Source organism: Pholcus phalangioides, unplaced genomic scaffold (genome assembly GCF_987345545.1).
Source record: "Pholcus phalangioides strain wild (caught in Gottingen) unplaced genomic scaffold, Ppha-v1.0 ptg000024l_1, whole genome shotgun sequence".
NCBI lineage: Eukaryota > Metazoa > Arthropoda > Arachnida > Araneae > Pholcidae > Pholcus > Pholcus phalangioides.
The window spans coordinates 32,315,339-32,337,178 of NW_028301616.1; the positions used below are offsets into that span (position 1 = coordinate 32,315,339).

The 21,840-nt window shown below is 32.7% G+C and overlaps 1 protein-coding gene across 2 annotated transcripts; it reads right to left on the reverse strand.

Moving 5' to 3' along the window:
* Nucleotides 1-339: 339 nt before the first annotated feature.
* On the reverse strand, nt 340-21,666 carry Rint1 (RAD50 interactor 1). Of its 2 annotated transcripts, none has more exons than XM_089250793.1 (14): nt 21,505-21,666; nt 19,124-19,362; nt 16,781-16,954; nt 14,866-14,997; nt 13,771-13,900; nt 12,166-12,276; nt 10,935-11,157; nt 9,371-9,508; nt 8,106-8,305; nt 7,688-7,739; nt 4,938-5,115; nt 2,581-2,761; nt 980-1,098; nt 340-620 (listed from the first exon to the last, which is right to left on the reverse strand). In XM_089250793.1, exons 1-14 carry the CDS (start codon nt 21,640-21,642, stop codon nt 434-436), a joined length of 2,202 nt encoding a protein of 733 aa, XP_089106919.1. In that variant the 5' UTR covers nt 21,643-21,666; the 3' UTR covers nt 340-433. The 2 variants fall into 2 exon arrangements, with proteins under 2 accessions (XP_089106919.1, XP_089106921.1); XM_089250795.1 differs by having other exon boundaries at nt 21,510-21,664.
* Nucleotides 21,667-21,840: the final 174 nt, after the last annotated feature.

Consider the following 21,840-nt stretch of genomic DNA (forward strand, 5'->3'; position numbering starts at 1 on the left):
TAGTTTCAGAGAACAAATCAAAAAAAATTAAGACTCATAAATACCAGATGCTAAAGAAGGAAGATCACCCTTCGCCCAGACTCTGAATGTTTGTTCAACTTTACTCAAACGTCTCTTAACAGCACCATTGACGCACAGGCAAAGTGATCTCCTGGAGCCCACAACACAGCTCGAAGTACCTGCCTACTTATTCTCACTTCTATGTTTATTCTCGAAAATCATAGTATCAAATCTCATTACCACAAGGCTGCTACATTGTCATTTCCTACAAAATATGCAAATCAATAAAGGAAAATAATAACAACAATATGCACATTATATCAAAAATGTCTCTTTGAATTCTGTTCTTAAAATATTTATATTTTATTGCACAATTATAAAAAAAATATATACATTCATCTACCAACAAATCAAAACCTTTATTTACATGTTATTATGTACAAATGTCATTTCTTTGAGACAGTATGACAAGAGCTTGAGCTGGTTTCAAAGAATGTACACCCAATTCTGCGAGAGCACTAATATGTTGCTCTCCCGCATTGTCATTCTGTTTTAATGTCTCTTTTAATAGCATTGCAGGTGCTGGTAACAATGTTAATAATATACAAGATTCCTTCACCCTAGAGTAAAAAATATATTAGAGAAACAAAACACAATCTGTAAGCACATAAAACTTGAATACTTTTCACCTGACACTCAATCCAAAAAATTTCTTTTTGATTACTAGTTCACAAACTTTAATGTCATACAAGTTTTTCCGTCCAGCATTTGTTATAATAACAAAATCATTCAAAAGACTTCGGGAACTTTCTAAATAACAAAATTACTATAATCCACAATGTGGGTGATACTTGCTGTGATTTTAGAGAAATTCTTGAATATATATCTCGAAATATCTCAGCAAATACACCAGTGTGTGTATAATATAGGCAAATTAACTTAATGGTCTCATAGTCTTATGGAATTTCAACATACTTACAATTTGAAATAGTTTTCAGGTTTCAATGTGTGCATACCAAAGATGGGGAACAAATTTCTTGTCATATCAAAATTTAGTTGCTCAGCACCTCTCTCATTGAAACTGTTTTGAAGAATGACCTGAAATCAGAGAACAAATTTAACATAATGTAAAAGGATAAAAAATTGAACACGCAACACAGGGAGAAAATCAATTATCAGAGCATCTATATTATCAAATGTTTACTACTTAATTTTCAGAAATTAAAGAGCTAAAGTCCAGAGAAATTTTGATGAATTTCAACAATGACACAAAGGGCACAGCCTCTTGGTCAAAGTAAAACTTGGAACAGAAAATGTTAAAGATAGAGATCTGAAAGAATTTAAAAATTCAATGAAGCCCATTTACATCAAACACTGATACAGTCACATCCAGTTATAACACATAGAGGGACCAAAAATATTAATTTCTATATCCCATCTAATAACAGAACATTTTATTGGACAAATAAGTCCTAAGTTTTAAAATTATTCATGTTTCATATTTTTCTATGACTACTACTATAAACTACTTAACCATACGTGCATCTCGTACACATTCCTCTACGGAATTTCTAATGAATCGTCACATGCCAGAATGAGTGTTCTGAGTGTATGTGTGGCCCTAACGTATTTATGTTGTCGAGTTACGCTTCGTTTGTGTTTGTGCTGCTGTCTGTCTTATCTTTTCTGAAGTAAAATGTAAATGTTTGAATTTTCATGTTATGCCAGTATAGTGTTGTTCATCTGCCTGCTCTCTGCGGAGAGATTTTTTCAAATGAGAGGTTGGCTTGCATTCGCACCTCAAAGCTGGAAAACCTCAGAACACCAACTTCAGCCGACCACCACTGTGCTGTCAACAGGATTCAAATCTGGATCCTCAGCATGAGAATTCAGCACGATGCCCACACAAACGCACAGCAGCATTTTTCTATGACTGCATATCATCTGAGTCTGCTAATTGCAAAATCATCATCAAAATGGATGATTTTGTAATTAGCAAACCAGTAGCATTTACTGTACACGATAACATGGTAATACAGTAGATCCCACTCATAACATTCCCATTTAAAACATTTTCCTACTTAGCATGACTTATTTTTGTGGTTCAAACTCTTACTACGGCCGGGATTACACTATAAAAGTTTGATAAAATATTTTTTTAAAAATTTGAAAAACAAACAAACAATAAGCCTATTGGTTAGATTCACTTGAATGTGACTGATATGCTTATTGGTTGCATTTTTCCAGTTTCATAAAATACTTCTTCTAGAATGAAAAATGCATCCAATAAGCATATCAGTCACATTCAAGCGAATCTAACCCAATAGGCTTATTAGTTGTTTTTTCATTTTGTAAAATATCTTTTATCTAACTTCTATAGTGTAATCCTGGCCTAATACTCATCAGAATTTCCTGCATAAATTTTTTCATGATGGTTTTTTTAAAAACGTTATAACAGGAATCCCACTGTATTATAAGTGGGACTCGAAAGGAAGGGGTCTTTCAAATTCACAAAATCAAATATTTCTTTAAATCATAACAAAATACTTTAAAAAGAATAGAATTAGTTTTTTTCCTTACCTCTTCATACAGATATTCATTCAATTCTTTTGCAATTTGCTGCCATATTGTAGTGAACAGAGGCTTTGCTAACCTTTCGTTAAGACCTTCGAGACTGCAACTGATAACATCCAACAGAGGATAAGCTATAGGAGACACTTCAAAATATTTCTTGTCATGGATAACAGACATGCAGAACCATCTAAGAGAAGAAGTGATACATTTTGAATAAAAGAAGGGAAAAAACCTGAATCCTCAGAAATACAAAAAAAAGTCAAATCTAATTTAGGGCTTGACGAGAGTCGAGAGGGGTGTGGGTGCCCTCCCTTAGGGAGGACACTCAAGACAACACTCTCCCTCTCATGGGCGGGGCTCGGAGAGAGCCAAAGATGGGGTTTTGGGTGCAGTGCACACCCCATCCCGCCCTAGGAGCCAGGGCTGGTGGCCCCTGTCGCCCTAGTTTGTGAGCATAATTTGTTCACACTTTAAAGCCCAATCATATGCCAAAGTATATTTCCACATGAAGGAAAAATGTAAATAGATGAATTCTTTTCACACCATTTTCCAGCCATGATTCTTTACAAAGATAAAGTGCAGGATTATTTATTTTATATCACTTTGTATTGTTCTTTAGCTTATATTTTACATTGATACGACTATAATATAGGTGGCCCAATAATTGCTGTCTAACTGGCTAATTAAGAAATACAAGGAGCAGAAGAGCCAATTAAATATTGAAGGACTGGCAACACACCCCACCCCACATCTCAGACAGAGATATAAAAGGATATAACCCATCATTCGGAACATCTCTCTGAGATGCGAAGGGGGGTATGTCCGGTCTTTCAATATTTAACTGGCTCTTCTCCTTGTATTTTTTGAGGGTTATTAGATTTTTGGAATGATACAAGAACAGGGGGGGTTTCCTTCGAAATTCCCCTTTGCATTAACACCCAATGATGAGCAAGACAGTCTTTCATGAGCTTGTGCTGTGGATGCTACTTCTTGCTGTCAGTGGCATCTTAATAGGTTGGCCAACAGAACCCAGAGCCAAACAAGGACTCCCTAAAAAACTAAATGTTTTCACTAATAAAACATTTCTTCTGATTTAGTCTTTTATTAAAATAGGAATAAGTGCCAAAAAAAAAAAAAAACTTGGGCTCTGCCTGCACATACTACAAAAGATCTCACTCATTTATCAAGTGAAGTAAAATCCAAAATTTTACTATACTTAAATAAAAAAAAATAGTACTGTGATACTTCAGCTAACAAAGATAGTTCTTTCCAGAATCTTGTTTGTTAGCTGAAACGCCATTTCTCAAGGTTTCCATGTAAAGTTGTTTAATTTGTTCCAGAGATACTCCCAAAATTTAAAGGTTTTTTTAAAACACCAAGGAGCACTATAAAAAAAGACAAAAACTGACCAAAGGCTAAAATAAACAGCTTCAAAATTGAATAAATTAGAATTTACAGGAAGAAGAAATACTAATCTTTTTTATTTTACACTATGTACATAACTAACATAAGCTTTAGTCTATTAAAGCTGATCTTTTATTTTACATGAAATGGTTCAAAAACTTTCAGAAAGAGGAGTGGAGGTACATCTGGAAAAAGATTCACAGGTGGACATGAGTTAACCCTTTAAACGGCACATTGAATGAGATATCTCATCTCCTTAACCAGTCACCTAGCTACGACAAAATAGCACATCATGCAGATTTTCAGTGTAATTAAGAAAACTAATTATTAGTTCAATCATTAAATTAGCCTTAGCTGATGATATTGAAAAACACCAAAGAACATGATGAACTCAATTTCATTGAATTCATACAAAAAATCTTGCTCAAAAATATATTTTATTAGCTTCAAACTTCAAAGAAAAAAAAAAGAGGAAAATGAGAAAATAATTGGCTAGATGATTGGTTAAAACTCTCTTATTTCAACATTGACAAACCTAGATATTTTGTAAAGTTCATTTCTCAATGGAACACATTTCCCTGTACCCCCTACTTTGCACCTGCTGAAAATTGAAAGAAAGTCTACTTAATTTAAAAATATGGCATTTTAATTGGGATTTAGTGTCTTTGGCTGCGCTGATTGAAGGGTTAATCAGACTCAAGTGACAGTAATTCGAATGGTGATTGGTGCAAAAATTCGGCTCACAACGTGGCTGTGTTAGGTTAGTATGTGCAGCCATATTACTGTATAGATATTACTAACACAAAACTATGAAGAATGTGCACCAAAAAATGATAAAATGGGAGAAAAATTATTAAGGAGAAGGAAAAAAAAATGTTATTCAGAAAAATAAAATTGTTAAGATTTTTCATATTGCTAGAGTTCAAGAAAGTAATTTTTCTTTAAAACAAATAACTTACTTTTCTTTTCTGTAAGGTCTACTTTTTGCCTTTATATCAAGCATGACTTTTTCACAAAGAGCACTTAATAAATCATTCTGCATATGTTCAAACAATGATAAAATGTCATCAAATACAGCGCCATCCAGCTGCTCTTCCTTGAATTCGACATCCTTAGAAAACTTTCTGGACTTTAATTCTTAAGAAACCATAAAAACAATATTTAAAGAAAAAGAAAGAAAAATTTTAATACATTTTTCATTTATAATAGTTTTTTTAAGATCAGGTTTAAGAAGCATATATTTCTTTAAATTTAAAATTAAAATTCATTAAAAGGTGTCTCAAAATTATCAATTTAAACCATTTTTTTTCATTATTTGAGTTCACTCTATAACATATGATCAGTGAATGATTTCATCAGTGAAGATCTCCAGAACTTATTTTTGCAGCCAGGTTGTAGAATGAAGCATCCAGCTGGAAACTTGTGTGCACAGCATACTATAAATTTCTAGTCGTTACTCATACTAAAATATATCATTTTAAGTGAAAGAATTTTTTGCTCTATTGCTTCACTCATACCACCAAACACTTGTACTTTAAATTTTCCCATGTAGAATAACAGAGGATTTCTTTAATTCATATCATATCTATTACAGTATCTAGATAAGACTCATAAAAATCAATATTACTGGGCAACAATGAAATAGCGTCCGACATGGAAATATTCAATGCAGAATGGTTTTGTGGCCTGCTGAACACAAATATCATCATGAAAATGCTTTATTGCCTTTCATTTTGGAGATATTACCATGTTAAATGTTTAAAAAAAAAGTACTTTAAGAGCTGTATCACTAGATAACAATAAAACTGTGACTGACATACAAATATGTAATTCTGAATGATTTTGACCTGCTGAACACAAATATAGACAAGAAAAAGTTTTATTAACTCTAGTTTTTGAGATATTGTCATGCTAACAGTTAAAAAGTGCCTTTACAAGTGTTTTCTCATGTTTTTATCTTGACTGCATATTTGTGAAACATTTTATACACATATGCTTTCCTATAAGAGAGTGGTGCAGCAACATAATAAAAGAATCGGCAAGAAAACGCTAGATTACTGAAGAAGCTGGATTATTGAGAGTCTACTGTATTTGTGTTGTGTTTTTATGTATATTAATATGTTATGCCTTTAATATATTGGTGAAGTTTACACATATATTTGTGTTTTTGTTTCTGTACATTTCTTTATTTTGCTTTCTATATACTTATGTTGTATTTCAATGATTGCATCGTGCCACAGTAAAACCGTCCATAACAGTTACCCATGAACAAAAGGCCACATTTTCTTGGAACAGAATGCATCCCATTAGATTAACATTAAAGTTGAACCTGGGTTCGAGTCCCGGCAGAGACAAGATGACTTTTCCTTCCAAGTTCACCTCAGCACAATATCCAGAAAAATAAATGTTTCCATTAAAGTTGACCTCTGAACAACAATTTCTGAATAATGGTCACTTTTGGAAATTAAAATGAAAGAAAAATGATGCATTATCACATAAAAAAAATAACCCAAGAGATTTGCTTTGAAGGGGATTTTCCTTTTCTTGAATTCTTCGAACATAAAAATAACTGTGGGCACTTTCCTACATTAGTAGTTTTCAAAAATGTGGTCTCTGGACCCCTCTTTGCGGTTAAAATTTTCCAAGTGGGGATGTCATAGAACAGAGAGTCCTTGTTTTGCATGATGTTTTGACCAAGAGGTAAGGGTAAGCATTAATTGAAAATACTGTCCTAGGAAAAAAACAAAAAATAGCTGATTATATAAGAGAATGAATCTGATCTGAAGAACGCATGTCCCAGGATACAAGAATTATGGTGCAGCTGTGTGCATTTTTCCTCATGAAATTTTTAAATGAAACTAACGATAAAAAATCACAAATAAAGTTCTTCATGAGAAGATTCACATATCTTTAATGCAAAATAAATATCATGTGCTACAAAAAGGCTTCTTATAATAAGTTATAGCACGAGTTCTAATTCTACAAGCAATCAAAAAATTTAATATAGTTTCAGAGAAAAACTGAGCTTCCTAACTACGATGACCTCACAATAATGGCAAGGGTCACATTTGCTCGGTCCAGTTAAAAACTGTTGTTGGGTGGTTACACTGCATTATATATCTATTAAATATACAATTTCAGAGAAAACCAATTCAATTCAGCCTTTTTTTGTGTCAAATTCGTGTTTAGCACACTGAATTACATAAGAAATCATTATTTTTGTTTCAGATGCAGAAACTTTTTCAAAATTTTTTATTCAACGCATTTAATCTTTTCGTTTTATTGTTACTAATAAACTATTAAGAAGACACCAACAAATAAGGCAAATACACGAAAATAAAAAGTCCTAATGCATTTCAACACGAATGGGTGCCGTCTTCAGAGGAAAATTTAACCACTAGCCACGCTGACCGAGTTTCCCACTTGGGTTGAATACCAAATCTTAATACTTGGTTGCTCAGCGGAAGAAGATTTTTTTTTTATTTTCGTGTATTTGCCTTATTCATTGGTGTCTTCTTAACATTCTTGGGCAAAGTTGATCAATTCTTTTAAACTAATAAACTAGTTGATACACAAATAGTCGCAACAAATCAAGTAGTTTGTCTACTTGAGCTGAAGATTTTATTATGGCTTCTCTGTAAAACATGGATAATACTGAATGAAGATCACTGGTCAGAACTTTCAAATGAAAATTGTATACTCCACTTACCATGTATAGTAGATTTCTTCTTTTGAATGCTATCATATAACTTCAGAAAAAACTGAAAAATAAATTTATTCATTCTAAATGACCATATAGGTGAAAAAAAGCATGACTTGAAAAGATATTTTGGAAATTCCTTTTAAAAAAATAATCATCTTTCAATGGTTAACACTTGTAATTTCATAGATCATTAGGGGAGTAAAACATCATAGTTATAAATGATTTGATTCCATGAAAGATGCTTTTCAGCTAAATTAAAAGTTATTTTTCAAGCAAAAAATAACTTAATTTCAGAGAATAGGAAAAATAAAAACTGTTTGATTTACTGCACCACTAAAATTGATTGCTTATTTGAGAGTGTTCATTTCTAAACATATACCATACATACAATAAGTTTTAAAATAAATTATAAAGAAACACTAACAGGAAAATTACTCCATTCATTTAGAACGATTGTAATATAGTTGATAGCATTGAGAATCGCACAGTATTTTTGATTCAAGGCTTCTTCAACTTGATATTGGGAAAGCTGATGCAGTCGTAATCTGAAGTCATCAAGAAGTTCAAGTTGCAAGTCCAAGAAAACAAGCTGATGATCCACATCTGGCAAATGTCTGAACTTCTCTGTCAAATTGGATATAACTTGTTAAAAGGAGGACAGGGGAAGAAACACATACAAGAACTTTCAGATAAAAAAAATATACAGCATAATGAATGGTATGTGTTATAAAGTGGCAAACACAATGAAAAAGAATAAATAGTATCGGAATATGAATCATGTATGATTTGTAGATACATGAAAGTGTATTGTAAGAGTAGACTGATACTAATACTGAGGTATACCTCAGACATATTATTATAATGCTCCTGGTTGGGAAGACAAATCAGAAATTGAATTTCAATTATCAAGTTTTTATATGCGTATGGACTAATAATAAAAGTATGATAAGGATATTAGGATGGTTTTTTAATCATATTTAAAATTTTTTCTTTTAGAGTTTGCAACAAATATACTTAATCATTTCCCTGACCAAAAGAGCATATGCAATAACAGATTTGACACTTTGATTATAAATTCACAGTTTTTTATAAAATTAATACTTCTTAAAATTTTTCAATTACGTAACAGCTACCTAATTAAAAAAAATTAAATGGCATCTTTTTTCTTTGCTTTTGTTTTTACTTGGTGAGGGACTTATTGCTGTTTCTGTTCTATCTGTGTGTCAGAAAAGTTTCTGACAAGGACAAATAGGGTATTGAACTTGCAACACCGCTGAGCAGTGTTTGATACATTAAGTGAGTATCATTTCGACCTGTGGGCAACCCAAAGTTCCTTCCAAACTGAAATTACTTACATTTGAGGAGAAAATTAAACAAGCCATGTTCTTGACAGTAGAAAACAAGGTATTGAGAAGTGAATTTGAAAAATTTCTAAGCCTCAAATCATATAAAGAACTTTAATCTTTTGAAATTCAATTTTTAAGACTTAAGACGCTATAGCATTTTTTTACATAGTAATTTGAAACCAAATAAACTTGCAGCTGAAAATGATAAATAATTGTCCTCCCCCTCCCAACACTCTTTATCACACATGCAGTATATATCTACCTGATGATGGAGAAAATGTTTTGCATCAGGTATTTGGAAAATATTATGATAAAATTTGACAAAAAAAAAAACCAAGTTTACCAGTCATGGTTAAAAGCAAAGTTATAAAAGCTTCAGCACATTCAGGAATTCTCAAATCATCCAGCCCATCTTCATCCTGATAGCATGGCTTCCATGCTGTTTCTGAATTCAGTATTCGATCCATTTTATCAAGAGCACCTGATAAATCAATCATAAAAATAATTTGAAAAAACAAAAATGCTTAAATACATTTCAATTAAATTTATAATGATGCAGATATGAGGAAAAATAAATAAATATTCATTACACATATATGCAAGGGTATAACACACTCATATCATTGTCCAATAAATGATTCCTTAACCATTATACTTATGGAAGTTTACTGGTACAAAAATATTTAAAATGTTAATGGAAATCATTTTTTAAAAGCTATTTAACACCAGAACGATGAAAGGCTTTAACGGAACATACTAAAACTGCGAAGCTACTGCAACATGTAAGTATACCTAAAAAGTTAATCTCAAGTAATTTAAGTTTTATTACTTTTCTAATCTTGAAGCTTTTGAATTTCTGGAGGATATATCATCTCCCTTACGCCAGAAACATGAATGTCTGCATTTCGAAAACTTGGAAAATGAGGTTTGATTTTTTTTACTTCACCCACATTATTCATCTGTTTCATTTCCCCAAAATGTTTTGCAACATGTGTTCAATAGGGGGATACACATTCAAATTTCTGGCGAAAATTAGCAAAATTAGTGATCCGAATGGGTAAATTCACAGATATACCCAAAAAAGTGGACATTTGAACATTCATGTCTCTGGTGTAAGGGAATAAAAGGAGGGGGTCAGACAGCAATATGTTCTCTATGTTTCTTAATTAAGTGTTAAAACAAATATTCTTAGAAATCGCTTTTGACTCAAATACTTTCTAGGAGATGATGGAAGAACATTTCAAACATTTTTTTCCCTAATTGGAAGTGTTCAAGTGTTATTTAAGAATAATGGTAAAGGAATTGGTAATTTTTAACAGTGATAAGAGTGGATACCAGGGCTGGACAAATCTATTGCCTGAGGTATGTACAAATTTTCAGTGGACATGTATTTTTTTCAAAGACATGCCTGACTCTAGTATATAAATATTGATTCAGGCAAGCATTATTTCAAGTGGGGCATGTAAATTTTTAGAGATTTGTCTAGCTCTGGTGGATACTCTTTATATGCACATGCATTCAGAATAATACATGATGTATAAGTATATATAAGATAAACAGATAAATACACATACATTAACAAATAAAATATTTCACTATAAAAGAACTGAAAATCATGAGAAATTGAAACCAATAAACACGTTTAAGAGAAATTTGAGTTTAAGTTTAAGGGAAACATAAGTTTTGAGAAAAAAATTTCAAACGATAAAAAAAATGATTCAATCATTATATGGCTGTTGTAGTTATTCATTCACTACAAGAAAAATTGATAAAGTAAGAAAGACATTGATTTTGGATTGGTATCATTTAAAAAATTCAAAATTTTTAAAAATAAACGTACCTAATAGAAGTGCAACTGTGAGTTTAGTGAACCCACTGTCACTGAACATGAAGAAAAAGACACCTACTTTTATGTTCAATAGCTTTCCAATGACTGAAACAAGGTTCAGTCAATAAAACATTGAGAGTTCTTGGGAAGAAAACCGGATAGTCTTGATTTTGAAGTTCATGTTCAAACAGGAACACTTCATCAATGGTATGTTTAAATAAGCGATCTTCATTGAGCAAAATTGGTAAATCTCTCTGTAGTCGGTTCATTGCAAGTTCAACCAGAAATCTTTTGAATTCATCCTAAAAAAAGTTTTTTATTCTTTCTAAATTGATCAAAAATAACTGAAAAACTTTCTACAGTAATTTTTCTGTTTGTGACCTGTGGGCTATCCAAAATAATAATAATAATAATAATGAGGTTTTTACACTCTGTACAAAATATATACTTAACAATGGAATATTTTATTATGAATGACATTTCATTTATTCCAAAAGAGAAATAAAAATTTCAATCCAAAAATGTCATTTAATTTTAACTTGTCCTTAACTCATTTATACAGTCGGCCCTCAGTATTTGTGGGGGTTACGTTCGAGAGTCCCAGCAAATAATAAAAACCATAAAACTATGTTTTTTATTCATATAATCAGGGTGCGCCTGAGGTACAAAGAAGCACCGGGGTGGGGAGGGGGGGGGGGAGAAGGAGTGATTCTCTGCAATGATTTTAGTAGTAATGTATATTTATTGTCATTTCTTTTTCATTTTTTTAAATATGCTGGAGTGTATTGCCAATGCTTCATCTACCAACTTTTCTTCATGTGGGAGAATCGGTATTACCATGTGTTATTTCTTTGTCAATGTAATAATCCACTGAGGATTCAAATTTGCGAAGCCCATCCGTTATATTGCTCATAGTGAACTTGTGTCTCCCATTTCTTCATCTTGATTAAGTACCATGTACAGCGAGTCTTAAATGCTCACATCATATCCTGATCAAGAAACTGTACAATATGTTGTTACAATTATAATTATTTCTGGTCTGGGTGATAGATTCATTAACACCTTAATGATGCGCAATTGACTTAGTTTTGTCAAATTCTTCTTGCAGTTTTCTTTTTCTTTCAGAAAAACTTCCGGAAGTACTAGAAAAGCTTAAAAAGCCATTGTTACCAAATACAATTCATATTTTGTTCTGATACCAGAAAAAACACGGGAATAGTGTTTTTCCATGAATGGAAAGACGACTGCAAATACCAAGGGCAGACTACATTTTTTTTCTAATGATGAGGACACAAGAATTATTAACTTACTAAAGCAAACACATTCTTCTTTCTTTGATTTATTAATGGTTGAACTGCCTCGTTTAGAAACAATGCATGGTCTAATATCCATGTGAGTATTTGAGCCAGATACCACTCAGGCTAGAAAATCAAAAGTTTTTATGAAGCTCAAGCATATTTTAAATAAAAACATTATAAACTTGAGAATTCTAATAATTAAATAAAACAAAAACATAATTTGATTAAAAAAGAGGCTCTTGGGACAAAAGGCTATATCATACGTATGAGTTTATTTTGTCAATATTTCCCAGACACTAGTGGTTGGTATCATCAAAAGATAACTAAGTTGCATTATTGGATATTTGCATTTGATGATTCATTCTCAGCTATAAGTTCAAGATAATAACCGCTGCATCAATGATCACAGTGTGTACTATAGATGCTGCACTACTTTGTTCTGTTTTGATTGGTCCTTTATGAATATTAGATTGATGCATGATGCTCTCAACAAGTGTCATTCATAAATCTAGAAAGATGCAGTTTGACAAGAGAGGGGCCAGAAATATGAATTGTTGTCTAGCTGACTTTGTTGGTAACCACGGAATCTATAATTTGACTAATTTTATTTACATATTTCAGCTTGATCTTTTTTTTCTAACTTTGGTTGAAACTAATAACAGCTAAATAGTGTGAAAAGAAAACTTTTTCTTTTGAAAGAAAATCACTTTTTCTTTTTATACAAGCACTTCAAAAACATTTCTCCAAATATTGGTAAGGGCACCAAATATTTTGGTTCTGAATGCCTTTAAGCCAAAAAAGGCAATAGATAGAAAGTGAGGAGGAAGGGGCTGTACATGGTGTTCTACTGTGGACCAATGGTCAGGTTCAAACCCATATCGTCACCACAGTGGTGGTCGGCTGAAGTTTGTTTCCTGTTGTTCCCAACTTTGAGGTGCGAATGCAAGCCAATCTCCCCGTTAAAAAGTCTCGCCACAGAGAGCAACAGGCATACGACAGTAAAATCTTCAATCCTTCTATTTCACTCATAGTTTGAAGAATAAGAGGCAGATGGCAGCACTATAATAAGCATTACACAGAAACAAGCTTCACATTAGGTTCACAACATGGACACGCACATTCCAACATGTACCGATCCGTTAGAAGTTCTGCTGAGAAATATGGATGAGGTGCATGTGTGGTTTAGTAGTGGACCGATAATTCTTAGAAAGTGATATCAAGAAAACTCTTCATTTTTCATTTTCTTTTTGCATCAGATTTGTTGAATGAGTCACAAAATCACTTTAAGAAGCATTTTCATGTTTTAAAATTGAATCTTTCCAACAGATGGCACTACAGACACATTATTATTTGTTCTATTCTTTTTTTTTATTTTCATTATACAACAAATAAATACAATAAAACAAAAATATCTCATGTTAAATTATTTTTGAATTTATTCATTCCTATTTCTGAAATTTAGTTATCAATTGTAATGTTCCTCTGTGAAAATGAGTTGAGATTAAAGTTTTAAAAAATATAAATAAGAAAAAACATTGATAAAACTCTAAAAATATGAATAAGAAATTTTCTTTAAAATATACAGAATATATAGTTTTTAAAACTATGCAAATTTACTTTGTCAATTTTGTTTGTTTGCATCTTTCCCATGAAGTGGAATAAGAACCTCTTACGAAGAGGCTCAAACATCAATTGCAATGGTAAGAGAAAAGTTTGAATTTCACCAGAAGTACTTGAAAAATCATCTCTGAGAACAATTGTTAAGAAATACATCATAAATGAGCAAGACATACAGTAAAAAATCACAAGTTTCCAACTTCGAGGAGTGAATGCCAGCCAATCTCCCCATTAAAAAGTTTGGCCACAGAGAGCAACAAGCCTACAACAATACAATTATTCAATCATAACACTTCACTCATAGTTAGAAAAATTGATGGCAGACGGAAGCACTGCACACAACAAGCATTACACAGAAACAACTTCAGGTGTCAGGTTCACTACATCTCTATCATACACATTCCAACATGTACCAATTCGTTAGAAGTTCTGTAGGTGAATATAGAAGAGGTGCATGAGTGGTTCAGTAGTAGTAGTAGTAAAAAATCACAAGATTACCATTCCATGCCTGGACCATGGAGACAGGGACTGAATGTTTGTAAGAGAAAGATTCACTGAGATATTCAAATTCAAAAAATGGAGGAAAGTTGGGAAAAAATAGTTCTAAATGCGAAAAAACTGTTTTACCCGCATTTAATGCTGTTTTTTTCCTAACTTTTCTCCAATTTTCAAACTTGAATAGCTCAGCGAATACTGCTGTTCAGGAATGTAGAATATTTTTTTGTTGGCATCAGGAGAGACAGGGCAACACCTTTCCAATCGGGAGGACAGGGAATCCGCATAAAAAGTTTCTCTAATTGGAAGTATGCCTCTAGGACCAACACAGTTTACCAGTAAAATGCTATACGCCCTGTTACCTATGCACCTTGTATATCTCATAATCCATATCAATTCAGTTTTTTGGTGTATTAAGGCACTTTTGTGTACCAAAAAATGTGTGGAAACAGAGGATTGTTTTGCTTTTGCAGTAGCAGTGAGAAACAGTTCATGAGCTTAGAACTAGTCGAGGTAATGATATCACATTTCAATTTTATACAAGGTTATACATATAAAAACACACATTTAGAAAAATTTGTAAAGAGGAAAACAGGATACGGTAATTGAATATCCAGTAGAGTGTCGAACAGACAGTTAAATTTTGACATGGCATCTGGAGGAGTTGGTTTCAATGAAGGAGCAGATCTAAGGAATGGCCAATTGAGAACACTGAGCACATTTTGGAATTCTCTGAAATATTAAGAAATTAGATTAGATATGTTATGCTAAATCACAAACGCAAAAAATTTAATAGTAGAATTTATGCTTTATTTGTCTTCTTTTTTCAAGAATTTAAGCACAAATTTTTTGGAATAGTTGAAAAAATAAAATAGTGTTTCTAAAATTTGATACCATTAACATTAAATTAACAGCAAATTTACTCTTACGGCTCTATCTATAGCATCGGATGTTCTAATTTTTTTAGTGTGGGGGGTTCATAAAATCTCTTCAAAATCTGGCTTTGCTGGAGTTTAGGAATGTTTAATCATTGGTTCAAACTGGGAAAAAACTTAATGCACACAATAGTAATTGCAATCAACTCATAATAAGTCACCGTCATCAACCATTTTCAATCCACTGCTGGATGAGGGTTTCCTCTGAATTTTTCCATTTTATTCTGCCTGATGCTTTAGCCATCCAGTTGACTCCAGCCACTTTTCGGATCTCGTCGATCCATCTTGTTTAGGGATGCCTTGTGAGACATTCAACACCACGGGAATAAAAATCCAGGATACTTGTGGTCCATCTGTTGTCCTGTCTTCTTGCAATATGTCCAGACCATTTCAATTTCAAATGTTTAATTCTTTCTAGGATATCATATATCTTTGTGTGGCTTCTTATCCAAGTGATTCATTTTCTGTCTTTTCTTGTGATGTCTAACATCTTTCCATGCTCCTTTGTGTTGTCTGTAGCCTTTGTATCGTCTTGCTTGTGAGTGTCCATAAGTCATAAGTAGCTCCATAAGTCAGCGTTGGTAGTACACACTGGTTACAGATTTTTCTTTTCAGGCATAATGACATGTGGCTCTTCAGAATTACACAGTTTTTGTTAAAAGTGCTCCATCCAATCCTGATCCTTCTGTTTATTTCATTAATTATTTCATTTTCCATGGTAATTCCTTGTTACAGGTATACATAGCTTTCTACTTCTCCTATCGCTATGTTGTTGAGCAAGATCATCTTCTTCAACACAAAGGAGTTCAACAAAACGTTAGTCTTTTGCAAATTCATTTTCAAATCCACCTGAATACTTGCCTTCACCAGTTCTTGTATCATTTCATCTATAATTATTGCTGATGATAACAATGTTGTCAGCAAAATGCAACTGGTTGAGAAAAATTCCCCATTTATTTTAATTCCTTTCTCATCCCAATCCAGTTTCCTGAATACTTCTTCTAAAACAGTGGTAAAGAGTTTTGGTGAGATAGTACCACCCTGTCGGACACCTTTCGCAAGTTTAATCTTTGCTTTTCCTTCATCAAAACAAATGCAGTTGCTTTGTGATATGTTTTCTTAATCATATTGATGTATGTCTTCTTTATCCCAATTACTTCAAAAGCATATTCATGTAAAGAAAATCACCTTTATATGCTATCTTAACTGATTTTTGTTGGTTTAAAATGATTTTCAAAGTTAGTAACCCACAATTTTTTCTAAAGAGATTCCTTGTACCCCAGCCGAAATTCAGGTGCCTCCTTCAAAGTCAATCCTGAATATGCTCCTGATTATTTTGACTTCTTTTGTGATAGATAGGACAACATAAATATTTTTTTGTGATTTGTGTACTATGATCTACATATATCTATTTTTTAATTAGATTACATAAATGAACGTCCAAATATAGCAAACCAAATGTTCAATTTCTTGAAATTTGTTAAGGTTTGACCGTATATCTTCTCCCCTCCCCCATTCGTAAAAAATTAAAAAAATAATGAAGTAAATAATAAATAAATGAACAATTAACCAAGACCTACTTTTCAAATTTTTCTTTTAGTATGTTAAACCAATATAACATGGTTTTCTCTGCATATAAAACAAGGTTCTTGCACTTTGACAACTTTAGCTTCGCCCACATTTCCTTTAGGGTCAAGAAATGGACTGTCATATCTGATGAAATTTCTTCCTTTGCAGCTTCTTCTAAAAGGTCACTAAAATAATCAGGAAAAAAAGAAATTCTTTTTAGATGTAAAAGAAAATTGATGTATTCGTGCTTTAAGACTTGAATATTAAGATCCCCCCCCCTCCCCCCACCATTTATACTAACTTGGGCAAATACATATCTTTCCTAGGAGAAAAAAAGTGGTTGGACACATTTATGTATCTTAGAATGCTAAGATAAATTTGTCAAACCACTAAAGATATAATAAAAGTGAAGAAATTACTACTTAATGACTCATACATTTCCTGCATTCCATTTCAGCCCATACTCATGGCTCTCACATCCTGGAGCAGGGCCCTAGACTGGAATATTTTACGGGCCTCCTGGTCAGACTTTGCACAGGCCCTTCTGCAGTTATTTGATATCATGAAAATTCAAAAAATAATAAGAATTGTCCTGGGCCCCAGGGCTAGACCCACCAGCCTCACCTTTATGGGGGCCATGCAATACTGGCTGTGCTACAAAAACCAATGAAAAACATTTGCTAGAATTCACAGCACCTTGAAGTTCGCATCTAACATGCATGTCTACAAAACATCTTAACCCTAGATAACTAAATATTTGTCTAATAGACTACTGAGTAACACTGATTTAAGTTTAATTATCTGGGATTAATTCATCTTAAGAATATGTTTCTTTTTTGCACATGTGTATATCTTTTAATTGTATTGCTTTCAAAAAGTATGTTTGTTTCTAGTAGTACATTTCTCTTGTTGTTTTTTCAGGATTTTTGTATTTATAAGAAATATACAGTGGTACTTCGCTACAATGATCAATCCCTCTACAATATTTTTTTAGATTTATTAACTGCTGCAATGATGGTTTTTTTTTTATATTTTGCTCAAAATTCTCTTTTCAATCTATTTTTAAATTCCTCACTAGTTTTTTCTTTCAAGGGTGTTTAATAACATCAGCGTATTTTGCATTATCTACTGTCCGAAAGTGTTGGGTGAAGTTGTCGTGAAGTTCTTTCCCGTGTAGCACACAAAAGTGCTGTGCTGAAAACCACTTTACAGCATGTAATAATTAACTACTAAACCATACATGCACCTCCTTCATATTTCTCTCTGGAACTTGTGTAGTAACTAACTGAATTTTATTTATCATTTAATTAAATAAAACGTTTTGGGATAAATAAATACTTATAAATGTCTTTCATGGTGGTCCTAATAACAACGATTCACAAGAGATGCCAACAACAGGATAAATTTGATGGCGACCCGTCATTTCAACTTTTAAAGATGGGGGGGGGGGGAAAGAACATATATTTAATATATGTGTTTATACATATTTTTTCACCTTTTTTCCATTTCAATTGTATTTTCTAAAGCTGGGGGGGGGGGAAATAACTGCTGCCCGGATTTAAAATAATGAAATAGAAATGGATGGGGGAAGATAAAAATACAATGGAAATGTCAGAGAGACGATTTCCCCACCCCCATTAAATGATAGGCCTGAATGGAACTTTAATTTAGACGAGCATAATTTTTTCTGTCAATGTACTCATAATCTGTGTGAATCACTCGTATATCGAAACAAATTTTTTCATAGGAAATACACAGTGATCTTTCACATATACACCCCCTTCCACTTATATGTTTCTCTCAGTTATAAGACAATTTTCTGCACTTTCGGTGAAAGATATAGGATAATAATACTATTCATGTATACGCCACACTCTATCTTATGCGTCCTTTTCCTTGTTCCCTTCCACTGAGGCATAAGTGAGGGATCACTGTAATGGAAGCTAAGGATTTTTCCAAAATTATTTGTGCACGTAAAAATAATTGATGAAAATGACATTTAATCAACTAGTTGTTATCTGCTGACACACTGCAATCTTCTTTTTTTTCGCACATGACCTCAAAAAGAAATCTATCAAATGGATGGCACATGACCTCAAAAAGAAATCTATCAAATGACACTTTTGTCGCCTTTTGAAGAATTAAGAAGAAATGGGAAATTATTGCAATGTGGTTGGACAGATTCATTGTTCACTTTGCAACAGCTTTATTTTTTTCAGAACTGATTTAGTGAGGACAAAAATGTGAGTCAACCGGAATTATCTCCTGCAGTTACTCATACTGTGATTTGTTTTAATGTTAGAAAAATATTTTTTACAATGTAAAGTGTTCAAACTTCATTTTATCATACTTACTTTTTTTTTTCGATGAAGGAAATCCATCGCAAGTAACTATGTGCTTTCTCTAGTTGTTTCACGATATTCAAGTGATCTGAGAAAGCTTCTTTTACAGGTTTCAGTGCCTCGATCTCCTTCATAGCTATCTTCTGGAGATTAGAATTACGATGCTGCAAATCCTTGATTTGTTCTAACGTATTTGTGGCTGTCCGGTGGAATGCAGCATGCTGAGTTGCATCTCCAGTGAATTCAGGAAGCTGAAATCAACCAGAATCGCATTTCCATTAATCTTACAAACATCAATACTAATGCATTTAGAAAAATATAACAAATTTTTTATTTTAATATTGAATTGGGACACCCATACAGACCCATCAAACCAGAGGCATAATGATACAACAGCCAGACTGAATTTTAAATGAAGTAACTTCAACTCAATCACTTTATCATAGAAAATACTTAAAACATTTTAATGCCTTCCGTGAAAGTATGATCAAAAGAGGTAGCTTAGACTTTTATAGTATATAGGCTTAGAAGTCAATTGAATGAAACTTAATAGATTTTTAATAGTTAAATAGATTTTTCAAGACAGGATGAAAACATGTACCTGATTGTGTGGTAGCCAAAGAAGTGACCAAAGAAATTTGCACAGACACCCAATTTCTTGAGGGGGAGACAGACTGTCAGTGACTAAGATTTCAGATTGGCAAGTCACATAAAGCCATAATGACAAGGCGAACCAACATGCTTTGAAATGGTGAAATTTTCTTGTGTAGTGTGTCCTGTAACATATAGATGGTGTGCGCCTCCCTCATACCTCTTGTATGCTGCTTGTTTATAATCAGTAGGGCTAAGATTTTCATGTCTTTGCATATTTTATTTATTTTTTTGCATATTTCACTACTTTTACGTGATAGAGCATATTTTCGAAATTTTAAAGTATATTTTTTATATTTCATAATTTTCGATGAAAAGTAATTTTTTTTCTTGAAATTCCAATTCCGCTTCAGACTGGTTTTTCCAGTTTCTGCATTTGGAAAAATTTTGGAAAATTTGAATAGCAACATTCACTTTTATAGATTGCAAAGTGATCAGCACTATGAAAAACCATAAATAGAGTTAGAATGGTACCTACAGCATGATAAACACTGGCACTAGATGCAGACAGGGAAACATGTGAAAACAACAAATGCAAACCACATTTCCGCTGAAGGAAGTTCCTCACTGAGGGGTGAAACCAAAACCCCCCTGAAGAGATTTTCTTTCTTTGTCTACTCCTGTGCTGGTGTTTATGGTGCTACAGGTTCCATTTTAACACCATTCATGGTTTTTCACTGTGCCGATCATTTCACCACTTGTGTAAAAGTGAGTAAAGTACCATTGGAATTTTTCAAAATTTTGTTACTGTGACAGTGACCGCATGAGCTACAATTTTGGTTTTTTACATGAATATGTCTTTTAAATCATCTGACCATACTGGGAGCATTCACAAAAAGTTGTGTGACAAAATTCTTTTAACGTTCATATTTCAGGAAGTATGCAATGTAAGTCAAAAGCAGTGCCATCATCATATTGAAGGTACATTCAATGATATTACTCCAGTTTTGATATCGCCCCACTGCCTTGATTCAAAACAAATTGTTTTTCACTGTATCTCGAGCAGTTCACAACGAAAACAAACAACTGGTATAGTTTGTTAGCTATTCCAAAGGCAAAGCTGCTGATAATGACATGATTTCTTTATGCCAGTACCTATGACACGATTGAAGGCACAAAAAACGTATTCACGGCAAAACTTGTAGTATGCTAGACACAGCATACCACAATTTTTTCCTCTTCATTCTTGAGAACATACTTTGAAGCACCTATACCTCAAATTTCGTCTGTATCCGCTGATTTTTCCAGCTGCCATGGGTCTGTATATCCGCAAAGTTATTTTATGACCACTCTGTATCTATATTTCACTGCACATTGCTCAATTTAATCCACGTCATATCATCACATATGTCTTCATATTCATCTTAATCACTAGATTTCATGAATATAGATTTGAAGTTAGAATGGTACAAAGGAAAGATGTAAAAAATAATTTGAGAATTTGAAGAGGAGTTCATGAAATGATAATTTGAAAATTGTCCTAAATAGGCTGTTAGAAATAGTTGGACTTCAATGATCACATAGACATTTTATAAGTCAATGTGATCATTGAAGTCCAACAACAGTGAGAAATAAAAGAGCAATTGTATCATTGGAAAGATGAAGGAACTTCCAAACAAATAATTAGTGTTTTTATATAATTCAAAATTGTATTAATTTCTGTATTGAGTAAAAAGAAGGAAATGATTCAGTCAAAAAAATTAGTAAAATATTGAGCCATAAACTATATAAAATGTAGCTACCTTACAGCTGAGTTCTTGCTGAGATTTCTCGATGTCTCGCATAATTTTCTCGGCATCTTGAAATTTCGAGAGGTCGCTACCGAACTCCGAATTTAAAAACTCCGCAATCTCCCTCGAAAAATCATTTGCATCAGCCATGTTTACATTTCTTCAGTTTATTGACTTGACTTGACATTTTAGTTTCGTTACGGAGACTACAATCCGCGTTGTTGTGGTTGTTTAAAGATTTCATCATTTCGATAATTTTATCTTTCAAAATGTTCAAAAATCACTGAATACATATTTTATAGATATCATATGTGTAAACAAAATTATTTTCAGCTCTAAATATTTTTT

Coding starts and splice junctions, on each gene's coding strand:
- Rint1 (XM_089250793.1), bottom strand. CDS start 21,642: ATGGCTGATGCAAATGATTTTTCGAGGGAGATTGCGGAGTTTTTAAAT. Junction 16,955..19,123: donor TCCTTCATCGAAAAAAAAAA/GTAAGTATGATA, acceptor TGATTATTTTAG/TGACCTTTTAGAAGAAGCTG. Junction 621..979: donor CCTGAAAACTATTTCAAATT/GTAAGTATGTTG, acceptor TTTTTACTCTAG/GGTGAAGGAATCTTGTATAT.